Source organism: Saccoglossus kowalevskii, chromosome 8, assembly GCF_978046115.1.
Source record: "Saccoglossus kowalevskii chromosome 8, keSacKowa6.1, whole genome shotgun sequence".
Classification (NCBI taxonomy): Eukaryota; Metazoa; Hemichordata; class Enteropneusta; family Harrimaniidae; genus Saccoglossus; species Saccoglossus kowalevskii.
The window spans coordinates 30,148,063-30,173,928 of NC_140648.1; the positions used below are offsets into that span (position 1 = coordinate 30,148,063).

A 25,866-nucleotide genomic window follows, 5' to 3' on the forward strand; every position below is an offset into this window, starting at 1 on the left:
ACTTGTTTGATCTCCCTGTATCGTTTCCACCACATCACCGCCTGCTCGGTCAGGTGTTTGATGAAACGCCATCTTGAATTTTACGATCACGAGACTTTCCCAGGCTGCATCACGGTTTCAACATGTCTGCGCCCATAGTAAACACGCCTGATAGAGTTGGAGTTGATCTATAATAAAGTCATCAGTTAGCAGACGTCTATCCTTGATCATGGGAAGAAAACGTGGCTCCGGACATCGTGGAGCTGGGGCTGGTGGAGGAAAAGACAAGCGCCGACAGGGGCAACTTGACAAGATGGAACGATTTACTAGCGACATGAATTCTGCATTGGATGGTACTGTAGAAATTTAGGGGTTGACGATTAGAAACTCGGGGGTGTGTAGATTTGGGGAAAAAAATCTTCCTCAAAACTAAGGGAGAGACTTGCACTGTTGTTATACCATCTCCCCCGCACCCCCAGTTAGTAATGGTCAATCTCTTAATCAGATACTACCATGTAGTATATATTTTATGAAGACAATTTTAAAAAGGAAGCATATATAATAATAATAACTTTATTACTCAACTTAACCATCTGCGGGTTTAGTAAGGTAAAAAAATGATTACAAAAGACAAATAAAATAAGACACACTAAAACACTAAAATTAAAATACACTGAAATTCAACAAAAGAAAGAAAGAAAAATTAGAAAATCTCTGAAAAATTGATTAAACAGCAGCAAGGTTCTCCCAGACCACAGTTACATATTTAACTTTTAGAAAATTGTATTTTTTAAACAATATGATAAAGCCATATTATTTCCCATTATTTTCACGAAGCTTTACATTCTGGACAAGTCATTAATTTTTATTTTAAAATACTTCAAGACATGTTTTCTCTCTACTTCATAGAAATTGCAATCTAAGATGAAATGCATTTCATCTTCAATTTGATCTGAATTGCATTTTTTGCACATTCTTTCATTTTCTAGGGTTTTTGGTTTACTCTTCCTTCCCAATTCAATTTCAAGGTTGTGGTCACTGAGCCTGAACTTTGCTAACACTCTACGTTGGCTGAATTTTTTTTCAATTTATTTAGATACACTGTAGTTTGCCAATTCAAAATTTTGTTTAAATATACTATATGTTCTAAGTTTGTTCCCTTCTCTTTTATTTAATTGTTTTCTCCATGATTGAATAAATTCATTTGTTAGTTTTGTTTTTTAAAACATTGGTTAGTTGATTAATATTGTTGATCTTGTAAGTTTCTTTTATTTTAGACAAGTTTTTTTTTCCCAAAATTTGAGTAATCCAGGCAGAATTATTTTGTATTTCCTTTAATGCACATTTTAATTAATATGTGATTTTCAGGAAGCAAATTTGTTCTATACCAGTATTTAACCTTTGAAACCATTGCATTTATTCTTACTGGTAATCTACCTAGTTCATCCCTTATACCAACTGATGGTGTAAATTTACTAACACCAAGAATAAAACGATAATAATTATTACAAACTTGCTCTAGGTTATTTGTGTCATTTGTTAGTTCACCTGCCCAAATTTCTGACCCATACATTAGAATGGGTGTAACCAACTGATCAAATAATTTTAAACACAATGAAGTTGAAATCATTTTATGACTCTGTATAGTTTGTCTAATGACAAATAATGTCTTCATTGCTTTATTTTTTAGCATACAATGGTTTGTTTTAAATTTTCCATTCGGAGCGAATATCATACCCAAATAACAGAACTCCTTGACTGGTGTTATGTTTTTACCATCTATAATAAAAGTTTGGTTTTTCAGTACTCTGTTACTTGTGTTGAATATCATCACTTTGGTTTTCTTTACATTCACATCAAGATTCCAGGTTTTACAACAGTCTGCTAATTTATTCAGACAATTTTGTAAACCCTCTGCAGTCTGTGAAAACAAAACAAGATCGTCTGCATATAAAATAAAGTTTAAGGGTTTATCACCAATCATTATTGGTGTATCACCACTTTTACCAAAATGACCTGGAAGATCATTGATGAATATGTTAAAAAGGGTGGGTGAGATATTCCAACCCTGTTTCACACCACTTGTAGACTGAAAACCCCCTGTTAAACCATTTGACATCTTTACCTTGTAGTTTATGTTATTGTACATGGATTTAATGATTTTATAGAAGTGACCATTAATTCCTAAATCTCACAAATTACAATTGACATTTCCCTGACTGACTTTAATATATAGACGGAAATCAATGTTTCTTTGATCCAATAGAGGGCGCTCCTGGCAGTTACTGTAAAACTGGATGTTAGAATTCATTCCAGAAATGGTGCACTTGATTTCATGAAGGCGTAAATTTGTTTTATATAAAATATTTATAAATGTTTATAAATTTCAAATGGGGATTGAAAACAATCAATCACAATACCACTCTATAGAACTCCCCTGTAGTCAGTGAAGATAATGGTAGTCGTCAGATCGTCTTTGATTGCCGCGCTGAATTTTCGGTCTATCAGAAAACAACATAAATATTCATGAAGTCATCCAGGAAGCAACACTCTCATCTGACACTTTAGAGATTTAACGTTCTGTGCAAAACGATAATGGCACTACTTGTACTTGCAATCTTTTAAATTTCTGTAATTTCAAGCGTTTTAAACAAATTTGATGGGATCTATCTTTTGTGTTCATGGCAGAAAGTCTGCCAATTATTGAAGAATCCTTGCAAAGAATCATGGATAATGGGCATTACCAAATAGTTTCTATAGCCAATGAAAGCATCTTCTTTAGCATCTTTGAATGAAGCGCAAGGATCTTTTGGGATAAATGTAATTACCGGTAATATTTATAAATGTCCATCAAAACAAATTCACGTCTTCAAGAAACCTGGTGTACTGTGGCATCATAAGTTCTAATGAGTTTAAATAATTCAGTATTATCCAATCTGTAAGCACATCATTTTGAGTAAGTGGGGCATCAATTTAATTATGGGCGTAGACAATGTTTAGCTTTAGAGCCAATCACTATGAAATATTTGAATTTTAATGAAAGCTGATGATCGATATTTACAAATTTTTATAAAATATGTTTATAAGAAAAACCCCAATTTTGTGTTTTCCATTGTATAATGAATTAGCTAATAAATTTGGCTACTCTCTAATGAATCAAAACAACAACGAACAAGTGTAATACACCTGCTTTCCAAAATGTTAAGCCTCAAACTACGATATTTTTCTAGATACAGTTAAAGGAAAGCTGTTCACGGCGTTTCTATGGTTGTGATTGTAGTCATCTTTTAATAGAAATATTTTTAGGTATGAATCAACAAATCAAACTGATGATGATTGTGGTAGTCTGAGTGCCTTTGCTTGACATGCCGAACATTGTATTATATGGAATTGCATTCACGATTAATCTGAACACAACATAAATATTCATGAGGTCAGTCGAGAAGCCAATCTATAACACAAACTAAGGAATTAGATTGCTAATTATCTGGGAATGTATTCTTTTCTGTCTCAGGTTCTGTTGAAGATGAAGCAGGTGCTTGCGGCGGTGATGATGTCAAATTTCCATGTCCTCTTGCTATGTGGGATTTAGGACAATGTGACCCAAAGAAATGCACAGGGCGTAAATTATGTAGAATGGGGTATGTCCGCCCCCTCAGATTGTCGCAGAGATTTGGTGGTATCATATTATCGCCTGTCGGCACAAGATGTGTTTCACCAGAAGACAGGTATTAATAAATGTAATTACTTGTTATTTTGTAGACTGTGATAGCATGTGATTATCTTTTGTTTTGTTTTTTTGTGTCATGTGATTATCTTTAGTATTGTGATAATATTTAAAGCATTACGAACATCGTGCAGTGTATGTTCAAATTTTGGGTAGATGCATTTTACATGTATTCTTGTGGGCGGAGTTATGTCACAGAACTTTCTGCATTGCTAAGACACACACCTCTGTATCGTATATACCTATGGGCTCTGTGCGAGCTGTCGGTCGAAGAGCCGGCGAAAATAGATAAAGTTGAGGAAACAACACAAACTCAACTTTGAAGTAATCATGGGCAACCAAATTTATATGTGCTGCACATGTAGGGCTAATATTGATACAATGTTAAGGAGAGTCTCAACAATTATCCCAAAGTACTGTTTTCTGAGAGTTATCTGCTTTTGTTGACTCCCATGTGCGAAGCACAAAATGGGAGTCTTTGCAGTTAGTGTGTCTGTATGTGTGTATGTGTGTATGTGTGTGTGTATGTGTGTCCGACTGTTCCACTGCTATCTCAAGAACCATACATCGGTTTTTGATGAAACTTGGTGCATAGATGCTCTGGGCCAATGCGCAGATTTGATTAGGTTTTGGTAAAAATCCATGCTCGTTAATTACCTAATTTGCATGATAATTAGCTAATTTTTAGCTGTTCTATGACTGTTCCACTGATATCTAAAGAACCACTCATTGGATTTTGATGAAACTTGGTACATAGATGCTCTGAACATATGCGCAGATTTGATTAATTTTTGGTAAAAATCCGTGCATATTAATTACCTAATTTGCATGATAATTAGCTATTTTTTAGTGGTTCCATGACTGTTCCACTGATATCTAAACAACCACTCATTGGATTTTGATGAAGCTTGGTACATAGATGCTCTGAACTAATGCTAGGTTTTGATTAGTTTTTGGTAATAATCCGTGGATACTAATTACCTAATTTGCATAATGATTAGTCAATTTTCGGTTTTTCCACTGATATCTCAAGTACTAATCATCACATTTCAATGAAACTTGGTACATAGATGTCATACGACACTGCACAGACCTGATAGTTTTTATGGTAATATCAGTACATATTAATTACCTAATTTGCATAATTAATTAATTTTCAGCATTTGATATAAGTAGTTAGCATTACATTTCAATGAAACTTGGTACTTACATATTCAAGGACTATGCAGAGATTGATTGTTTTCGATAAATATTTGTGCATATTAATCACCTAATTTGCATAATTAGTTAATTTTCAGCTTTTCCACGGGTATCTCAAGTACTAATCATCGCATTTCAATGAAACTTGGTACATAGATCCTTTAGGACTATGCAGAGACCTGATTAGTTTTAGGGTAAATAATTGTGCATATTAATTACCTAATTTGCATAATTAATTTTCAGCTTTTCTACTGATATCTAAAGTACTAATCATCATATTTCAATGAATCTAGAATTATGCAGACCCAATTAGTTTCCGGTAAATATTTGTGCATATTAATCACTTAATTTGCATAATTAACCAACTTTCACACTGATATCTCAGGTACTATACATCACATATCAATGAATGTACATGGATGCTGTAGGACAATAGACAGACCTGAATAATTGTGGGTTAAAATCTGTACATATTAATTACCTAATTTGCATAATTAACCAATTTTAATCTTTCACACTGATATCTAAAGTACCGTAAAAACTCCAAAATTTCGACCGGTTTTAAATAATTTGTGTTAGAAATGTGACGTGTTTTTAGAGTCAAAATTAAGGTGCATTTTCAGACGGTCGAATTTTTCAGAATAGAAATCAGCAAAAAAAAATGGGGATGATAGACAGTGTGCTTCATTAGTTTTTAAAAAATGCAATGTCCGTCAATTGACGTAAACTTCCTCATGTTTCACGGTAAAAGCAAAGGTCGTGGCCGAGTTGTAACTCAAAATCTAAACAAAGTCATCAATCAGTGAGTATTATGACAAGCAAAACAAAACATCAAGACGCGGAGAAGAGGTCAGCACAAAACTAATAGGTCAAAAGACAAAGCTGTCTCGCACTACCTAGGAAAACTTGCGAATGTTCGAAGTACAGGTACCCATTGGACAAAAGATACATGGAAGTTTAGCAAACGATCTCCCCGACCCAGTGCAATGTATCCGGTTAGAATCAAAGCTCACGTGTCCCTTATTTGAGCACCGTACCGGTGATTTGAGGGACCAAATTCTGCCGTAAATTCGCCCTTGGATTAAAAAATATAATGGGATTTAAGAAAATAAAATGGGACTTTTAAGGTGTATTTTGGCGTCATTTTTCGGACATTTCAATCAATCCTGCCGGCTAAAATAGAGTCTAAGTTTTACCGTAGTCATTGACGTCTGTCTATTCAAGAGTACACGTGTATGATTTTTATCGTGACTAGCGTGAGCGGGTAAGCTTCCTTTCGAGAATGAGCTGTTATCACTGTGAACAATGTTAAATTATTCTTCAGATGACCAGTTTATTTTTTAAAAACAACTAATTTTTTTATTTAAAAAAAATCATGCCGTTTTCGCATCATCCAGCTTTTTGATTGGTTAATTAGCGATTTGACCTATTTGACCTAAGAGAACATGGCAGATATCCTACAGCATCAAACGTTTATACGAGACCGGAATCATTCGCTTACGATGAAACTAAGTTGACTTTTATTTGTATTTCATAACCATTCAACAAATTTATTTTGTGTACATTATTATAATCACTACTGAGTACAGTAATAATCAACAATTCAGAAACGCAGCATGCCGAGATTTTTGTGTTCGTTTTTATTTGAAACTTCGTTTATTTAGAATATATTTTCGTTACCAATAAAATAAAAATCTCTCAGTCAATCAGAAACCCGGATTCATGCCTTTGAGGAAGGTCCCGTTTGAACGCTCACATCGTTTTTTTTTTTGTTTGGGGGAAAACTAAAACTGGTCGCAATTTTCGAATAAGAATGAGTCGGCAATTTTTAGTGGAGTCGAAAATTTGGAGGTAAATAAAACACCGAAACCCGGCAAATAAATAGGCGGTCAATTTTTTAGAGGGGTCGAAATTTTGGAGTTTTCACGGTGCTAATTATTCCATTTCAATGAAACTTAGTACAAAGATGCTCTAGGACAATGTACAAACCTAATTAGTTTGGGGTAAAAATCTGTTCATATTAATTCCCTAATAAGCATAATAATTCATAATTTTTTGGTTCTAATCACATTTCAATTAAACTTGGAGACATAGATTTTCTGTTACATTGCGCAGACCTCATTAGTTTTACACTCAAATCTGGTCATATTAATTTTCTGATTTGCATAATTAGTTTTCAGCTAAGTAATTTCGAATTATATTTAATGTGTCTCCAATACTCTCAGCACATGGGAGTTCTTTCTAAGCTTTCTTTGATTTTTACTGGTGATGGTTGCCAGGTGGTGAAAATGCCCAGATGTCAGCCACCAGAATTGGCCGTACAACACTGTGTATCAGCAATTTTCGCAAAATCAGGAATGCGATAAAATCATCAAATGACGATTTAAATTACAACAGTATGTTGTATGTGGCATTCCCTCTTTTTACTTTCATTTACTTTGTATTGAAATGCTCCTGTTTTTTGAAATGAAACCACAACATTTGTCCATGCCAATTTTGGGTAACACTGGTCGTATGGGACCCATACAAAACATGCCGTGGTGAGACAATTGCAAATCCACACAAAAAACAAGATAAATCGTAAATATTTAGATGCTAGAAGAAATGTTTTACTGTGTGGCTGGTATAAACATGTATAAACATGAGACCCACTGTACCCAAAGTGTTGAAACATTTATTTTCAATTGACAAGAATCTGCTTATTTCAGAGAGATCGTGGCTGAGCATGGTATTGCGGTTGTAGATTGTTCATGGAATAAATTAGAAGAAACGCCTTTCCACAAAATGAAAGGTTCTCACTTGAGGCTCTTACCATACTTACTAGCAGCAAATCCAATCAATTATGGCAGGCCATGTAAGCTGTCTTGTGTTGAAGCATTTGCCGCCATATTCTATATTGTTGGTATGTACCGCTAATAATATGAGGTTATTACGAGGATACCTCAAAGTATGCACGGAGACAGTGCAGCGGGAGTATCGACCGGCGCACAGTGGAGGTCGATGCGACGGTGTACTGTCTTCATGCATACTTTGAGGTATCCTTGTAATAACCTCATTATTATATATCTTTTCCTTCCAAGGATACATCATGGGAATGCCAAAATCCAAAATGTTTAGAATCAGCAAATTTCTTTGTGTGAAGTCCAATCAAACCCTAGTGGCAGTCATGTTTGGAATTCACATTTCCTAATATGGTAGGATGAAAATAGCCCGTAAATACCGCAAAATTACGGCATGCTGTAACTCATGGCGTTACGGTGACAGATGTATAATAATAATAAATATGAGATTATCACAAGAATATGGCAAAGTATGCATCAAAGCATTTGACAATTGTACCTACCTATGCATAGGGGAGGTTGATAACTTAATTAATATTCATCTTTCTTGGTTTGTAGTACTATTAAATCTGTATTAGAAGCCACAGTTTCTATTAAAATGGTACAATGCAACAGAGAAGATGCAGCTTATTAGAGCATCTACACATATGAGAGATGATGAATTTTTGGTTCTCAATTGTTCAAAAAGAATGGGTGCCACTTCTATTAAAGATTCAGCTTCTAATACAGATCTTACGATAATAATTTAATAAGAGCCAAAAATGCCAACAAAAAATGAGTTTCCTCCTGAGATGAAAACCACCTTTGGTGGTGTGATTTAAACCCATGTAACCTGAGGAGAACATTGCTTTCTGTTCTACCAACTCAGTAGGCTATACAGTGCAAGTAACATTTTATTGGCAGTTTTACCTTTGGATTATTCTTGTTTATATCATCTCTCTATCCAAAATAGTGAAAGTAAATTTATTTATTTGCTCCAAAATTCTGTCAGATTATGAAAAAGCAGCAAAAAATAGTTTTCACTACAAAAACTCACAAACCTGTGGATATTCCCTAAAGGGTTCTCCATTTGACTGTGCTGGATGGGTTGTAGTTGAAAAGAAAAAATAAATAGAAAAATGTGCTGAATGTACAAGAATTGAAAAATGAGCAAAAAACAAAATCAATGTCTGCCATGAATGAATATTATAATTCCTTCATCCAAGAAGTGGAAATCATGCGAATATGTTGTATAAATTTGATTATTTCTTTTTTTGCAGGATATGAGGGAGTTGGAGAGCATCTATTGAGTAAATTTAGGTGGGGTGGAGGATTCCACGACATCAATGCAGTGCCATTACAACTATATGCTCAGTGCAAAACAGGATCTGAAGTGGTTGAAGCGCAACAGAAATGGATTGAACAGTGTAAAACACCGTTCAGTGCAGGTAAGTAAGTCTATATTCAAAATATGTATAGATCGACTGCTTTTAACTCAATTTGACACATTGTTTGCACAAATATGGTGAAAAATATTGGAAACATCTCCTAATGCACTGACATGGTGTATTAACAATTGGACACATCTCATAATGCACTGACATGGTGTAACAAATTGGACACATCTCACAATGCACTGACATGGTGTAACAAATTGGACACATCTCACAATGCACTGACATGGTGTAACAAATTGGACACATCTCACAATGCACTGACATGGTGTAACAAAAAGGACACATCTCACAATGCACTGACATGGTGTAACAAATTGGACACATCTCACAATGCACTGACATGGTGTAACAAATTGGACACATCTCACAATGCACTGACATGGTGTAACAAATTGGACACATCTCACAATGCACTGACATGGTGTAACAAATTGGACACATCTCACAATGCACTGACATGGTGTAACAAAATGAACACATCTCACAATGCACTGACATGGTGTATTAACCCTCTTTTAGCCAATATATATTTTGTGTTATCCTACCGACACCATAAAAAACCTTGTGAAAATAGAGGGCATTTTTGCCTGATACCTTAAAATACCATAGCCATTTTTGCACATTGTCTCTTTTGGTTTTACATCTCCCGAACTTTAGATTATGGAATATTCTTACAACTTCTTGTATGCATATTATCTATTATGATGTCCTATATGTATTATACTACTTTTATGAAATACACGAAAGGTATTTTTCTAGTCATCACTAAAAAATCACACATGGCTTTTTATGGATTGGGCCATATTGCTGTTGGTATGAATTTATGGTTTATTATGGTATCAGCTATTATGGACATTATGGTTTTTGACTCCCATGTGCGAAGCACAAAATGGGAGTCTTTGCAGTTAGTGTGTCTGTATGTGTGTATGTGTGTATGTGTGTATGTGTGTATGTGTGTGTGTATGTGTGTCCGACTGTTCCACTGCTATCTCAAGAACCATACATCGGTTTTTGATGAAACTTGGTGCATAGATGCTCTGGGCCAATGCGCAGATTTGATTAGGTTTTGGTAACAATCCATGCTCGTTAATTACCTAATTTGCATGATAATTAGCTAATTTTTAGCTGTTCTATGACTGTTCCACTGATATCTAAAGAACCACTCATTGGATTTTGATGAAACTTGGTACATAGATGCTCTGAACATATGCGCAGATTTGATTAATTTTTGGTAAAAATCCGTGCATATTAATTACCTAATTTACATGATAATTAGCTATTTTTTAGTGGTTCCATGACTGTTCCACTGATATCTAAACAACCACTCATTGGATTTTGATGAAACTTGGTACATAGATGCTCTGAACTAATGCTAGGTTTTGATTAGTTTTTGGTAATAATCCGTGGATACTAATTACCTAATTTGCATAATGATTAGTCAATTTTCGGTTTTTCCACTGATATCTCAAGTACTAATCATCACATTTCAAATGAAACTTGGTACATAGATGTCATACGACACTGCACAGACCTGATAGTTTTTATGGTAATATCAGTACATATTAATTACCTAATTTGCATAATTAATTAATTTTCAGCATTTGATATAAGTAGTTAGCATTACATTTCAATGAAACTTGGTACTTACATACTCAAGGACTATGCAGAGATTGATTGTTTTCGATAAATATTTGTGCATATTAATCACCTAATTTGCATAATTAGTTAATTTTCAGCTTTTCCATGGGTATCTCAAGTACTAATCATCGCATTTCAATGAAACTTGGTACATAGATCCTTTAGGACTATGCAGAGACCTGATTAGTTTTAGGGTAAATAATTGTGCATATTAATTACCTAATTTGCATAATTAATTTTCAGCTTTTCTACTGATATCTAAAGTACTAATCATTTACATTTCAATGAATCTAGAATTATGCAGACCCAATTAGTTTCCGGTAAATATTTGTGCATATTAATCACCTAATTTGCATAATTAACCAACTTTCACACTGATGTCTCAGGTACTATACATCACATATCAATGAATGTACATGGATGCTGTAGGACAATAGACAGACCTGAATAATTGTGGGTTACAATCTGTACATATTAATTACCTAATTTGCATAATTAACCAATTTTAAGCTTTCACACTGATATCTAAAGTACCGTAAAAACTCCAAAATTTCGACCGGTTTTAAATAATTGGCGTTAGAAATGTGACATGTTTTTAGAGTCGTGGCCGAGTTGTAACTCAAAATCTAAACAAAGTCATCAATCAGTGAGTATTATGACAAGCAAAACAAAACATCAAGACGCGCAGAAGAGGTCAGCACAAAACTAATAGGTCAAAAGACAAAGCTGTCTCGCACTACCTAGGAAAACTTGCGAATGTTCGAAGTACAGGTACCCATTGGACAAAAGATACATGGAAGTTTAGCAAACTATCTCCCCGACCCAGTGCAATGTATCCGGTTAGAATCAAAGCTCACGTGTCCCTTATTTGAGGGACCAAATTCTGCCGTAAATTCGCCCTTGGATTAAAAAATAAAATGGGATTTAAGAAAATAAAATGGGACTTTTAAGGTGTATTTTGGCGTCATTTTTCGGACATTTCAATCAATCCTGCCGGCTAAAATAGAGTCTAAGTTTTACCGTAGTCATTGACGTCTGTCTATTCAAGAGTACACGTGTATGATTTTTATCGTGACTAGCGTGAGCGGGTAAGCTTCCTTTCGAGAATGAGCTGTTATCACTGTGAACAATGTTAAATTATTCTTCAGATGACCAGTTTATTTTTTAAAAACAACTAATTTTATTTAAAAAAAAATCATGCCGTTTTCGCATCAAAATCCAAGCCAAAATATCGTACTACAACATCAATCTCTTCGCATTGCGTTCAATAACATTAACATATTTAAATAAGCTATGGTAATTTGAACACGTTGGCATCATCCAGCTTTTTGATTGGTTAATTAGCGATTTGACCTATTTGACCTAAGAGAACATGGCGGATATCCTACAGCATCAAACGTTTATACGAGACCGGAATCATTCGCTTACGATGAAACTTAGTTGACTTTTATTTGTATTTCATAACCATTCAACAAATTTATTTTGTGTACATTATTATAATCACTACTGAGTACAGTAATAATCAACAATTCAGAAACGCAGCATGCCGAGATTTTTGTGTTCGTTTTTATTTGAAACTTCGTTTATTTAGAATATATTTTCGTTACCAATAAAATAAAAATCTCTCAGTCAATCAGAAACCCGGATTCATGCCTTCGAGGAAGGTCCCGTTTGAACGCTCACATCGTTTTTTTTTTTTCGTTTGGGGGAAAACTAAAACTGGTCGCAATTTTCGAATAAGAATGAGTCGGCAATTTTTAGTGGAGTCGAAAATTTGGAGGTAAATAAAACACCGAAACCCGGCAAATAAATAGCCAATCGAAGTTTTAGAGGGGTCGAAATTTTGGAGTTTTCACGGTACTAATTATTCCATTTCAATGAAACTTAGTACAAAGATGCTCTAGGACAATGTTCAAACCTAATTAGTTTGGGGTAAAAATCTGTTCATATTAATTCCCTAATAAGCATAATAATTCATAATTTTTTGGTTCTAATCACATTTCAATTAAACTTGGAGACATAGATTTTCTGTTACATTGCGCAGACCTCATTAGTTTTACACTCAAATCTGGTCATATTAATTTTCTGATTTGCATAATTAGTTTTCAGCTAAGTAATTTCGAATTATATTTAATGTGTCTCCAATACTCTCGGCACATGGGAGTTCTTTCTAAGCTTTCTTTGATTTATGGTAAAATTTGTTACACTTGGATTGATTATGGTAATTTATGGCATTTTATATGATACTTGATTGTGAAATGGTATATTATGGCTTCAGATTTAAAATTTTATGGTAATATATGGTGTCAGAGTTCACTAAACCATGTGTTACTATACCATCAAGATTTCATTAAAATTTGATACACAGGTGCAAATCTGTTTAGACTAATGACATATTTTTGCTTTTATCTGTTCAGACGTTTTTGTTTATCATATTTATACTTAGTTTTTCTTTAGCCAAAATATATCAGTGGTCAAACTGTAGAAATGTTCATTTCTTTTGATAAACAAATTCTTCTAGTGCTGCTAGTCTATAAACAAATGAAGATCATTAACATTTTCAAAATGACAGCTGTTTTAGCCCATAAAAAGGTTACTAAACGGGCAGTACATGTAAATGCTAAATCTGTTGACATCATTTTGAGTTTCAAAATTATTTTAACAGAATTTGATCGTCGCATTTAGGTAATTATATTTTCTCAAATAAAAACCTGAAGCCATATTTTACCATAACATGGTATTTTATGGTCCAATGATTTCCTTTCCCAAGCCATAAAAACCCATATTGTCTGGCAGAATACTTATTCCTTCTGAAACCATAAAGTACCATATTTTGTGGTCCTGAGGTTATGATAAAATAAACATGTATTCCCCAAACCATATTTTACCATAGCATGGTATTTTATGGACCAATGATTTCCTTTCCCAAGCCATAAAAACCCATATTGTCTGGCTGAATACTTATTCCTTCTGAAACCATAAAGTACCATATCTTTAATTATTACTGTAGCCATATAATGCCATAAGATAAATGCCCTACGTTCTGCACAATCTGAACGCATAAAATACCATATAATTGATTTTAGACTGGAAACACCCCAAGCCATACAAAACCATATTTTAGGGGGTAACATTTTTTTTGGACCCCCCAAATTCAAATTCTCAAGTAGCATAGTTACTTGATAAACCATGACTTACTCTTTTAGGCAAGTTCACTTTTATCTCTGGTTTCATGATTTATTAACAAAATTCACAGCTGTCATGTTTATCGTAATTAGCATATTTTTGTAACCCTCCTCTAATCGTACAATTTAATTTATGTGACTGAAGTTCATGAAATGAGAAGACAATATTCTATTCTAAATGGAAAACCAAGTTTAATGTGAATTTACTTAAAAGGCAGTACTTGACAATTGAAATTGGTTGAAATTACACAAAAAGTCTTGGCTAGTTAGTGTGAAATGTATGCTGGGAAAATAGGTGTCCATTTTTCACATGGTATTTTATGGCGTCGGTAAGAAGAGGGTTAACAAATTGGACACATCTCACAATGCACTGACATGGTGTAGCAAAATGAACACATCTCACAATGCACTGACATGGTGTAACAAATTGGACACATCTCACAATGCACTGATATGGTATAACAAATTGGACACATCTCACAATGCACTGACATGGTGTAACAAAATGAACACATCTCACAATGCACTGACATGGTGTAACAAATTGGACACATCTCACAATGCACTGACATGGTGTAACAAAATGAACACATCTCACAATGCACTGACATGGTGTATTAACAAATTGGACACATCTCACAATGCACTGACATGGTGTAGCAAAATGAACACATCTCACAATGCACTGACATGGTGTAACAAATTGGACACATCTCACAATGCACTGACATGGTGTAACAAAATGAACACATCTCACAATGCACTGACATGGTGTATTAACAAATTGGACACATCTCACAATGCACTGACATGGTGTAGCAAAATGAACACATCTCACAATGCACTGACATGGTGTAACAAATTGGACACATCTCACAATGCACTGACATGGTGTAGCAAAATGAACACATCTCACAATGCACTGACATGGTGTAACAAAAAGGACACATCTCACAATGATCTGACATGGTGTAACAAGGACACATCTCACAATGCACTGACATGGTGTAACAAAAAGCACACATCTCACAATGATCTGACATGGTGTAACAAAAAGGACACATCTCACAATGATCTGACATGGTGTAACAAAAAGGACACATCTCACAATGCACTGACATGGTGTAACAAAAAGGACACATCTCACAATGCACTGACATGGTGTAACAAATTGGACACATCTCACAATGCATTGACATGGTGTAACAAAATGGACATATCTCACAATGCACTGACATGGTGTAACAAATTGGACACATGTCACAATGCACTGACATGGTGTAACAAAAAGGACACATCTCACAATGCACTGACATGGTGTAACAAAAAGCACACATCTCACAGTGCACTGACATGGTGTAACAAAAAGCACACATCTCACAATGATCTGACATGGTGTAACAAAAAGGACACATCTCACAATGCACTGACATGGTGTAACAAAAAGGACACATCTCACAATGCACTGACATGGTGTAACAAATTGGACACATCTCACAATGCACTGACATGGTGTAACAAAATGGACATATCTCACAATGCACTGACATGGTGTAACAAAAAGGACACATCTCACAATGCACTGACATGGTGTAACAAAAAGGACACATCTCACAATGCACTGACATGGTGTAACAAATTGGACACATCTCACAATGCACTGACATGGTGTAACAAAATGGACATATCTCACAATGCACTGACATGGTGTAACAAATTGGACACATCTCACAATGCACTGACATGGTGTAACAAAAAGGACACATCTCACAATGCACTGACATGGTGTAACAAATTGGACACATCTCACAATGCACTGACATGGTGTAACAAAAAGGACACATCTCACAATGCACTGACATGGTGTAACAAAAAGGACACATCTCACAATGCACTGACATGGTGTAACAAAATGAACACATCTCACAATGCACTGACATGGTGTAACAAATTGGACACATCTCACAATGCACTGACATGGTGTATTAACAAATTGGACACATCTCACAATGCACTGACATGGTGTAGCAAAATGAACACATCTCACAATGCACTGACATGGTGTAACAAAAAGGACACATATCACAATGATCTGACATGGTGTAACAAGGACACATCTCACAATGCACTGACATGGTGTAACAAAAAGCACACATCTCACAATGATCTGACATGGTGTAACAAAAAGGACACATCTCACAATGATCTGACATGGTGTAACAAAAAGGACACATCTCACAATGCACTGACATGGTGTAACAAAAAGGACACATCTCACAATGCACTGACATGGTGTAACAAATTGGACACATCTCACAATGCACTGACATGGTGTAACAAAATGGACATATCTCACAATGCACTGACATGGTGTAACAAATTGGACACATGTCACAATGCACTGACATGGTGTAACAAAAAGGACACATCTCACAATGCACTGACATGGTGTAACAAAAAGCACACATCTCACAATGATCTGACATGGTGTAACAAAAAGGACACATCTCACAATGCACTGACATGGTGTAACAAAAAGGACACATCTCACAATGCACTGACATGGTGTAACAAATTGGACACATCTCACAATGCACTGACATGGTGTAACAAAATGGACATATCTCACAATGCACTGACATGGTGTAACAAATTGGACACATCTCACAATGCACTGACATGGTGTAACAAAAAGGACACATCTCACAATGCACTGACATGGTGTAACAAAAAGGACACATCTCACAATGCACTGACATGGTGTAACAAAATGAACACATCTCACAATGCACTGACATGGTGTAACAAATTGGACACATCTCACAATGCACTGACATGGTGTATTAACAAATTGGACACATCTCACAATGCATTGACATGGTGTAAGAAATTGGACACACCTCGCAATGCACTGACATGGTGTATTAACAAATTGGACACATCTCACAATGCACTGACATGGTGTAACAAATTGGACACACCTCGCAATGCACTAACATGGTGTATTAACAAATTATACACATCTCACAATGCACTGACATGGTGTAACAAAAAGGACACATCTCACAATGCACTGACATGGTGTAACAAAAAGGACACATCTCACAATGCACTGACATGGTGTAACAAATTGGACATATCTCACAATGCACTGACATGGTGTAACAAATTGGACACATCTCACAATGCACTGACATGGTGTAACAAATTGGACACATCTCACAATGCACTGACATGGAGTAACAAGGACACATCTCACAATGCACTGACATGGTGTAACAAATTGGACATATCTCGCAATGCACTGACATGGTGTAACAAATTGGACACACCTCGCAATGCACTGACATGGTATAACAAATTGGACACATCTCACAATGCACTGACATGGTGTAACAAAATGGGCATATCTCACAATGCACTGACATGGTGTAACAAATTGGACACATCTCACAATGCACTGGACACATCCCACAATGCACTGACGGTGTAACAAATTGGACATCTCCCAATTAATTGACATAGTGTATTAACAAATTGGACGCATCTCACAATGCACTGATATGGTATAACAAATTGGACACATCCCACAATGCACTGCCATGGTGCAACAAATTGGACATCTCCAAATGAATTGACATAGTGTATTAACAAATTGGACGCATCTCACAATGCACTGACATGGTGCAACAAATTGGACACATCTCACAATGCACTGACATGGTGTAACAAAAAGGACACATCTCACAATGCACTGACATGGAGTAACAAGGACACTTCTCACAATGCACTGACATGGTGTAACAAATTGGACACATCTCACAATGCACTGACATGGTGTAACAAAAAGGACACATCTCACAATGCACTGACATGGTGTAACAAAAAGGACACATCTCACAATGCACTTACATGGAGTAACAAGGACACATCTCACAATGCACTGACATGGTGTAACAAATTGGACACATCTCACAATGCACTGACATGGTGTAACAAAAAGGACATATCTCACAATGCACTGACATGGAGTAACAAGGACACATCTCACAATGCACTGCCATGATGCAACAAATTGGACACATCTCACAATGCACTGACATGGTGTAACAAATTGGACACATCCCACAATGCACTGCCATGATGCAACAAATTGGACATCTCCCAATGAATTGACATAGTGTATTAACAAATTGGACGCATCTCACAATGCACTGACATGGTGCAACAAATTGGACACATCTCACAATGCACTGACATGGTGTAACAAATTGGACACATCTCACAATGCACTGACATGGTGTAACAAAATGGACATATCTCACAATGCACTGACATGGTGTAACAAATTGGACACATCTCACAATGCACTGACATGGTGTAACAAAAAGGACACATCTCACAATGATCTGACATGGTGTAACAAAAAGGACACATCTCACAATGATCTGACATGGTGTAACAAAAAGGACACATCTCACAATGCACTGACATGGTGTAACAAAAAGGACACATCTCACAATGCACTGACATGGTGTAACAAATTGGACACATCTCACAATGCACTGACATGGTGTAACAAAATGGACATATCTCACAATGCACTGACATGGTGTAACAAAAAGGACACATCTCACAATGCACTGACATGGTGTAACAAAATGAACACATCTCACAATGCACTGACATGGTGTAACAAATTGGACACATCTCACAATGCACTGACATGGTGTATTAACAAATTGGACACATCTCACAATGCATTGACATGGTGTAAGAAATTGGACACACCTCGCAATGCACTGACATGGTGTATTAACAAATTGGACACATCTCACAATGCACTGACATGGTGTAACAAATTGGACACACCTCGCAATGCACTAACATGGTGTATTAACAAATTATACACATCTCACAATGCACTGACATGGTGTAACAAAAAGGACACATCTCACAATGCACTGACATGGTGTAACAAAAAGGACACATCTCACAATGCACTGACATGGTGTAACAAATTGGACATATCTCACAATGCACTGACATGGTGTAACAAATTGGACACATCTCACAATGCACTGACATGGTGTAACAAATTGGACACATCTCACAATGCACTGACATGGAGTAACAAGGACACATCTCACAATGCACTGACATGGTGTAATAAATTGGACATATCTCGCAATGCACTGACATGGTGTAACAAATTGGACACACCTCGCAATGCACTGACATGGTATAACAAATTGGACACATCTCACAATGCACTGACATGGTGTAACAAATTGGACACATCCCACAATGCACTGCCATGATGCAACAAATTGGACATCTCCCAATGAATTGACATAGTGTATTAACAAATTGGACGCATCTCACAATGCACTGACATGGTGCAACAAATTGGACACATCTCACAATGCACTGACATGGTGTAACAAATTGGACACATCTCACAATGCACTGACATGGTGTAACAAAATGGACATATCTCACAATGCACTGACATGGTGTAACAAATTGGACACATCTCATAATGCACTGACATGGTGTAACAAAAAGGACACATCTCACAATGATCTGACATGGTGTAACAAAAAGGACACATCTCACAATGATCTGACATGGTGTAACAAAAAGGACACATCTCACAATGCACTGACATGGTGTAACAAAAAGGACACATCTCACAATGCACTGACATGGTGTAACAAATTGGACACATCTCACAATGCACTGACATGGTGTAACAAAATGGACATATCTCACAATGCACTGGACACATCCCACAATGCACTGACGGTGTAACAAATTGGACATCTCCCAATTAATTGACATAGTGTATTAACAAATTGGACGCATCTCACAATGCACTGATATGGTATAACAAATTGGACACATCCCACAATGCACTGCCATGGTGCAACAAATTGGACATCTCCAAATGAATTGACATAGTGTATTAACAAATTGGACGCATCTCACAATGCACTGACATGGTGCAACAAATTGGACACATCTCACAATGCACTGACATGGTGTAACAAAAAGGACACATCTCACAATGCACTGACATGGAGTAACAAGGACACTTCTCACAATGCACTGACATGGTGTAACAAATTGGACACATCTCACAATGCACTGACATGGTGGAACAAAAAGGACACATCTCACAATGCACTGACATGGTGTAACAAAAAGGACACATCTCACAATGCACTGACATGGAGTAACAAGGACACATCTCACAATGCACTGACATGGTGTAACAAAATGGGCATATCTCACAATGCACTGACATGGTGTAACAAATTGGACACATCTCACAATGCACTGGACACATCCCACAATGCACTGACGGTGTAACAAATTGGACATCTCCCAATTAATTGACATAGTGTATTAACAAATTGGACGCATCTCACAATGCACTGATATGGTATAACAAATTGGACACATCCCACAATGCACTGCCATGGTGCAACAAATTGGACATCTCCAAATGAATTGACATAGTGTATTAACAAATTGGACGCATCTCACAATGCACTGACATGGTGCAACAAATTGGACACATCTCACAATGCACTGACATGGTGTAACAAAAAGGACACATCTCACAATGCACTGACATGGAGTAACAAGGACACTTCTCACAATGCACTGACATGGTGTAACAAATTGGACACATCTCACAATGCACTGACATGGTGGAACAAAAAGGACACATCTCACAATGCACTGACATGGTGTAACAAAAAGGACACATCTCACAATGCACTGACATGGAGTAACAAGGACACATCTCACAATGCACTGACATGGTGTAACAAATTGGACACATCTCACAATGCACTGACATGGTGTAACAAAAAGGACATATCTCACAATGCACTGACATGGAGTAACAAGGACACATCTCACAATGCACTGCCATGATGCAACAAATTGGACACATCTCACAATGCACTGACATGGTGTAACAAATTGGACACATCCCACAATGCACTGCCATGATGCAACAAATTGGACATCTCCCAATGAATTGACATAGTGTATTAACAAATTGGACGCATCTCACAATGCACTGACATGGTGCAACAAATTGGACACATCTCACAATGCACTGACATGGTGTAACAAATTGGACACATCCCACAATGCACTGCCATGATGCAACAAATTGGACACATCTCACAATGCACTGACATGGTGTAACAAATTGGACACATCCCACAATGCACTGCCATGATGCAACAAATTGGACATCTCCCAATGAATTGACATAGTGTATTAACAAATTGGACGCATCTCACAATGCACTGACATGGTGCAACAAATTGGACACATCTCACAATGCACTGACATGGTGTAACAAAAAGGACACATCTCACAATGCACTGACATGGTGTAACAAGGACACATCTTACAATGCACTGACATGGTGTAACAAATTGGACACATCTCACAATGCACTGACATGGTGTAACAAATTGGACATATCTCGCAATGCACTGACATGGTGTAACGAATTGGACACACCTCGCAATGCACTGACATGGTGTATTAACAAATTGAACACATCTCACAATGCACTGACATGGTGTAACAAATTGGACACATCTCACAATGCACTGACATGGTGTAACAAATTGGACACATCTCACAATGCACTGACATGGTGTAACAAACTGGACATCTCCCAATGAATTGACATAGTGTATTAACAAATTGGACGCATCTCACAATGCACTGATATGGTATAACAAATTGGACACATCCCACAATGCACTGCCATGGTGCAACAAATTAGACATCTCCCAATGAATTGACGTAGTGTATTAACAAATTGGATGCATCTCACAATGCACTGACATGGTGCAACAAATTGGACATCTCACAATGCACTGACATGGTGTAACAAATTGGACACATCCCACAATGCACTGCCATGGTATAACAAATTGGACGCATCTCACAATGCACTGACATGGTATAACAAATTGGACGCATCTCACAATGTACTGACAGTGTAACTAATTTGTTTTGAGACCATCTCAACCAAATATCGCTCTCATTACAGAAGGTGGTATAGAGAAATTTGACAGACAGCCCGTCTATGATATGCCATCGTCAGAAAGTGAAGAATCAGAAGAAGCCACAGATGATGAAACTGACAAGGCAAAAGACACACAATACGATACAAGTGACACAGCTATTATACCAGATGCTGCGATAAGGAACAATCTACAAGGTGATACAAATGCAATTGATGACCAGTCTCTTGAAATAACAGATGAGGCAAAGGACACACAATACGATATGAAGACTACTGCTATGACAGGCGCTGTGATGATTGACAATATCAAAAAAGCATCGGATGATACGTCTTGAAATAAAAGCTGGTCACATCATTGATATTATTTAAGTTGCCTACTTGCTATCACTCATGTACCTGTATGCTACTTGGATGTCACAGAATATATAGGAAGGAGTTATTAAACCATGAACTTACGTCACACAAGGCGATAATTTATTTTAACCGACTTTTAAATTTGATGTTTTGAGCATATTCGCTGTGTTTTGATTTTATAAATTTTTCAAGAAAACAATGAGTTTTATTGGCTCAACGGACCATAGATCCGCTGAGCCTATGGGATGGGTTTCTGTCCTGCGTCTGTCGTCCGTCTATCTATCTGTCTGTGCACGATTTCTTCTCAAAAAACCGCCGAACCGTTTGACTTGATTTTTTGTGGATGCCTTGATGAGTGTAGATGGTAATCTGTTCATGAGAAGTCGATCTGCCAAAAATTATGCAAATTAGCTCCCCAAAACTCTCAAATTTCTTCTATGCTACAATGACACTAAGTGGTCTACAGTGCTGGTTGTCCTCTATCAGTTTTGTTATTTTGGTAAGGAAATTTTCAATTTCCTAATTTTGGCGAATATTTTAAAATGGTAATTTTTGGTCAAAAATGCTATTTTCGACTTCTTCACCGAAACTGGTAGTCCGATTGCTCTCAAACCAGCATGGTATATACGTTGGGTGGTCCTCTATCAGATATGTTCATTTTGTGTTGACATCTTCAATTCAACAAATATTTTATTTTGTCATTTTTCATCAAAAATAGTACTTTTGACTTGTTCTTCAAAATCAGTAGTCCAAATTATTTGATACTTGGTACACATGTAGCTTGGATGACACTTCACCCAGTCACTAAAAATTTCAGAAATTCATGATTTTTTTTTTATCACCTTCTCCTTAATGCACTACAGTTGTTGGAAAATGGACTAAACTTGGGAAGATTATACAATGATGCCATATTGAAATTATATGCTCACAGGGAGATATGTAATGTTTCCCATTTGTTTTGCAATCTATTTCTCATTCCCACATAGCACATGGGAGTTCTAAGTTTTCTTTGATTGGTCTATTGTGATTGTAATGAAAACATAACCACTCAACATATTTAATGTGTATAGACATGATTGATTTTGGTGAAAAATTATGCAAATTGCCTAATTTACATACCAATATTTAGGCTATTTTGGTGATATCTTGAGAACCATTCAATATGTTTTAATAAAACTTTGTGCATAGATGTGTTGGGGCAGTTTCCAGATACATTTAGTTTTTGATGGAAATTTATGCAAATTATCTAATTTGCATATCAGCTAGTGAAATTCAAGCTTTTTGGGTGCTATTTCAAGAACCATTCAACATATTTCAACAAAACTTGGTATATACATATATTACGAATTCAGATAATTGCAAATATCATCTTATGTTATTCTCTCAACACGCTGGAGTTTTCTTTGATTCTAATTTTATTGAATATTTGTTATTTTATTGTCTCACTCACTGCCTTTTGGGGTATTTGTCATATACAGCACAAATTTTTTGTACAATAGTCGTTGAGCAACAGGCCTATTTTTGTTATCACATAGATTTAATTTAGCGGATTTTACTCATCAGCAAAATTAAAACCCAGTGAATAATTAATGCATTTACAGTATACTTATATAGACCTAATAAAAGTAGAGTAAATTCTTACAGTGTAAGAAACCAATTTCAATGTGTACATGTATAGTTCGGCAGTGAAATGGAATGAGGTAAAATTTGCATTTTTTGGGCAATTTAATTTTCCCTTTAATGAATAAATTTTTGGGAATTATCAACTGAAGGAAGCTACATGTACCCTTTCCTTCCAGAGTGTATGAAAGTTTTGTACAGTGAAAATTAAATTATTTGAATAAAAAAGAAAGTAGCTTTTTTTTACATAAAAGTAATCTTTATTTTATTCATTATTATATTTAAAATATCTATTTATAAAGTATATACAAAATCATTTGGAATGTTAGTAATTCATTGTTTGCTTGTACTTGGCTGTGGTTCATTTTTCTTTGAATGTTTTGATCTTATAAATGATTCATCAAACAAACTTTGAAGTCGATAAGCCTGTAAAAAAAAAAAATGTATAAACTTGAGTTTTGGTTGACACCAATTACCATAGAAACAGTAAAAACGCTACATATATATATATATATATATATTGTTTTTTAGATGAGATCAGCTTGTCAAATGCTGTACATGTCTACTGTAAATTTTCACTGAGAGGAACACAAATTTAATTTAGCGAATAGCAATATTAAAAACCAGTGAAGAATTTATTACAGTATCTTCTATTTTTTTGATGAGGTCATCTTATCAAATACTATCAAAATAGTTAAGATGGTACATGTATATTTGTATATACTGTAGAAGGGTTAATTATTCACTGGGTTTTAATTTTGCTTATTTCGCTGACTTGAAAATGCGCTAAATTAAAACCCAGTGAATATGTAAAATTTAGCATAGAACACTTTATCTAAACGATAAAACCGTGAATTTAAGACCCACTGAAAATTAGTCATTTTACAATAGTATGTGCTATTCTTTGATGAGGCAAAATAAGTAAACCATTAATTTATCCTGAATACATAGAGAGTACATAATCTTTGATGGTCATTCTGCAGGGACTCAGTTCATATTCCTTGGTAGGAAAGGAGGGATATGTATGGTCAAAGATTATTTTTAAAACTTTTTACTACAATGTCTCAAACAATAAACAGCCGAGTCTAACACATCTTTATTTTCCTCACCTTTTGTGGGCCAAATCCTGGACAAAGTGATAACTCTTCCTTTGAAGCTTTTATTATTCCTTCTATAGACTGAAATGAAAAAAAAAATGCCATTGTTGTGAGACAATGTTCTTCAATTTTTTTTAAAAATCAAACTGCCAGAAACAGAATCAAAGACAGATCTGTTTATGAGACTATCATTGTCTGGTTGGTGTCATCAATTGTGATGAAATAGCATAGTATTGTGCCAGTATTTATCAACAGAAAAAGAAAATTGTATTTTCTGCAATCAATTTAACCTTTTAACAAAATAAAACTCATTTTGTGCATTGATTCCAAAAATTTTGATCAGGACCAATAGGAAATTTTGTCCAAAATAAATAAAAATTTTTGAAGCTTTAATAATAATTCTTTCTATAGACTGAAATTACATTGTAAAAAAAAAAATGTGTGATGCTTAATGCCATTGTTGTGAGACAATAGATGCTTGTTCTTCAATTTAAAGAAAAAAATCAAACTGTCAGGAACAGAACCAAAGACAGATCTGTTTAGGATAGCATCATTGTTTGGTTTGTGCTATCAAGTAGGACGAAATACTGTAGTAACCTTATTATTATACATTCTTTTCTCCCAAAGATACATCATGGGAATGCCGAAATCTAAACAGACTTAGCAAATTTCTTTGCGTAGGATCCGGTTAAACTTCACGCTGAGGGCAGCCATGTCGTTTT

General features: G+C 35.7%; 3 protein-coding genes across 5 annotated transcripts in view; 1 reads left to right on the forward strand and 2 right to left on the reverse strand.

The window, feature by feature from the left end:
• Positions 1-101, reverse strand: part of LOC100375570 (uncharacterized) — a 45,794-nt gene extending 45,693 nt beyond the window's left edge. For both annotated transcript variants that reach the window (XM_085502478.1, XM_085502476.1), the window contains exon 1: positions 1-101. In XM_085502478.1, the coding sequence (XP_085358604.1) occupies positions 1-72 (72 nt within the window). In that variant the 5' untranslated portion in view covers positions 73-101.
• Positions 22-24,300, forward strand: LOC102801820 (18S rRNA aminocarboxypropyltransferase-like). Of its 2 annotated transcripts, none has more exons than XM_085502479.1 (5): positions 22-332; positions 3,494-3,707; positions 7,615-7,808; positions 9,006-9,173; positions 22,098-24,300. In XM_085502479.1, the coding sequence occupies exons 1-5, from the start codon at positions 209-211 to the stop codon at positions 22,406-22,408; spliced, it is 1,011 nt and encodes a 336-aa protein (XP_085358605.1). In that variant the 5' UTR covers positions 22-208; the 3' UTR covers positions 22,409-24,300. The 2 variants fall into 2 exon arrangements, with proteins under 2 accessions (XP_085358605.1, XP_085358606.1); XM_085502480.1 differs by having other exon boundaries at positions 22,101-24,300.
• LOC100367158 (DNA excision repair protein ERCC-1-like) overlaps positions 24,285-25,866 on the reverse strand; it is a 22,952-nt gene continuing 21,370 nt past the window's right edge. The window contains exons 8-9 of the mRNA XM_078006420.2: positions 25,157-25,225; positions 24,285-24,473 (exon numbers count right to left, since the gene is read on the reverse strand). Of these exons, the coding sequence (XP_077862546.2) occupies positions 24,381-24,473; positions 25,157-25,225 (162 nt within the window). The 3' untranslated portion in view covers positions 24,285-24,380. The remainder of the gene's footprint in view (positions 24,474-25,156; positions 25,226-25,866) is intronic.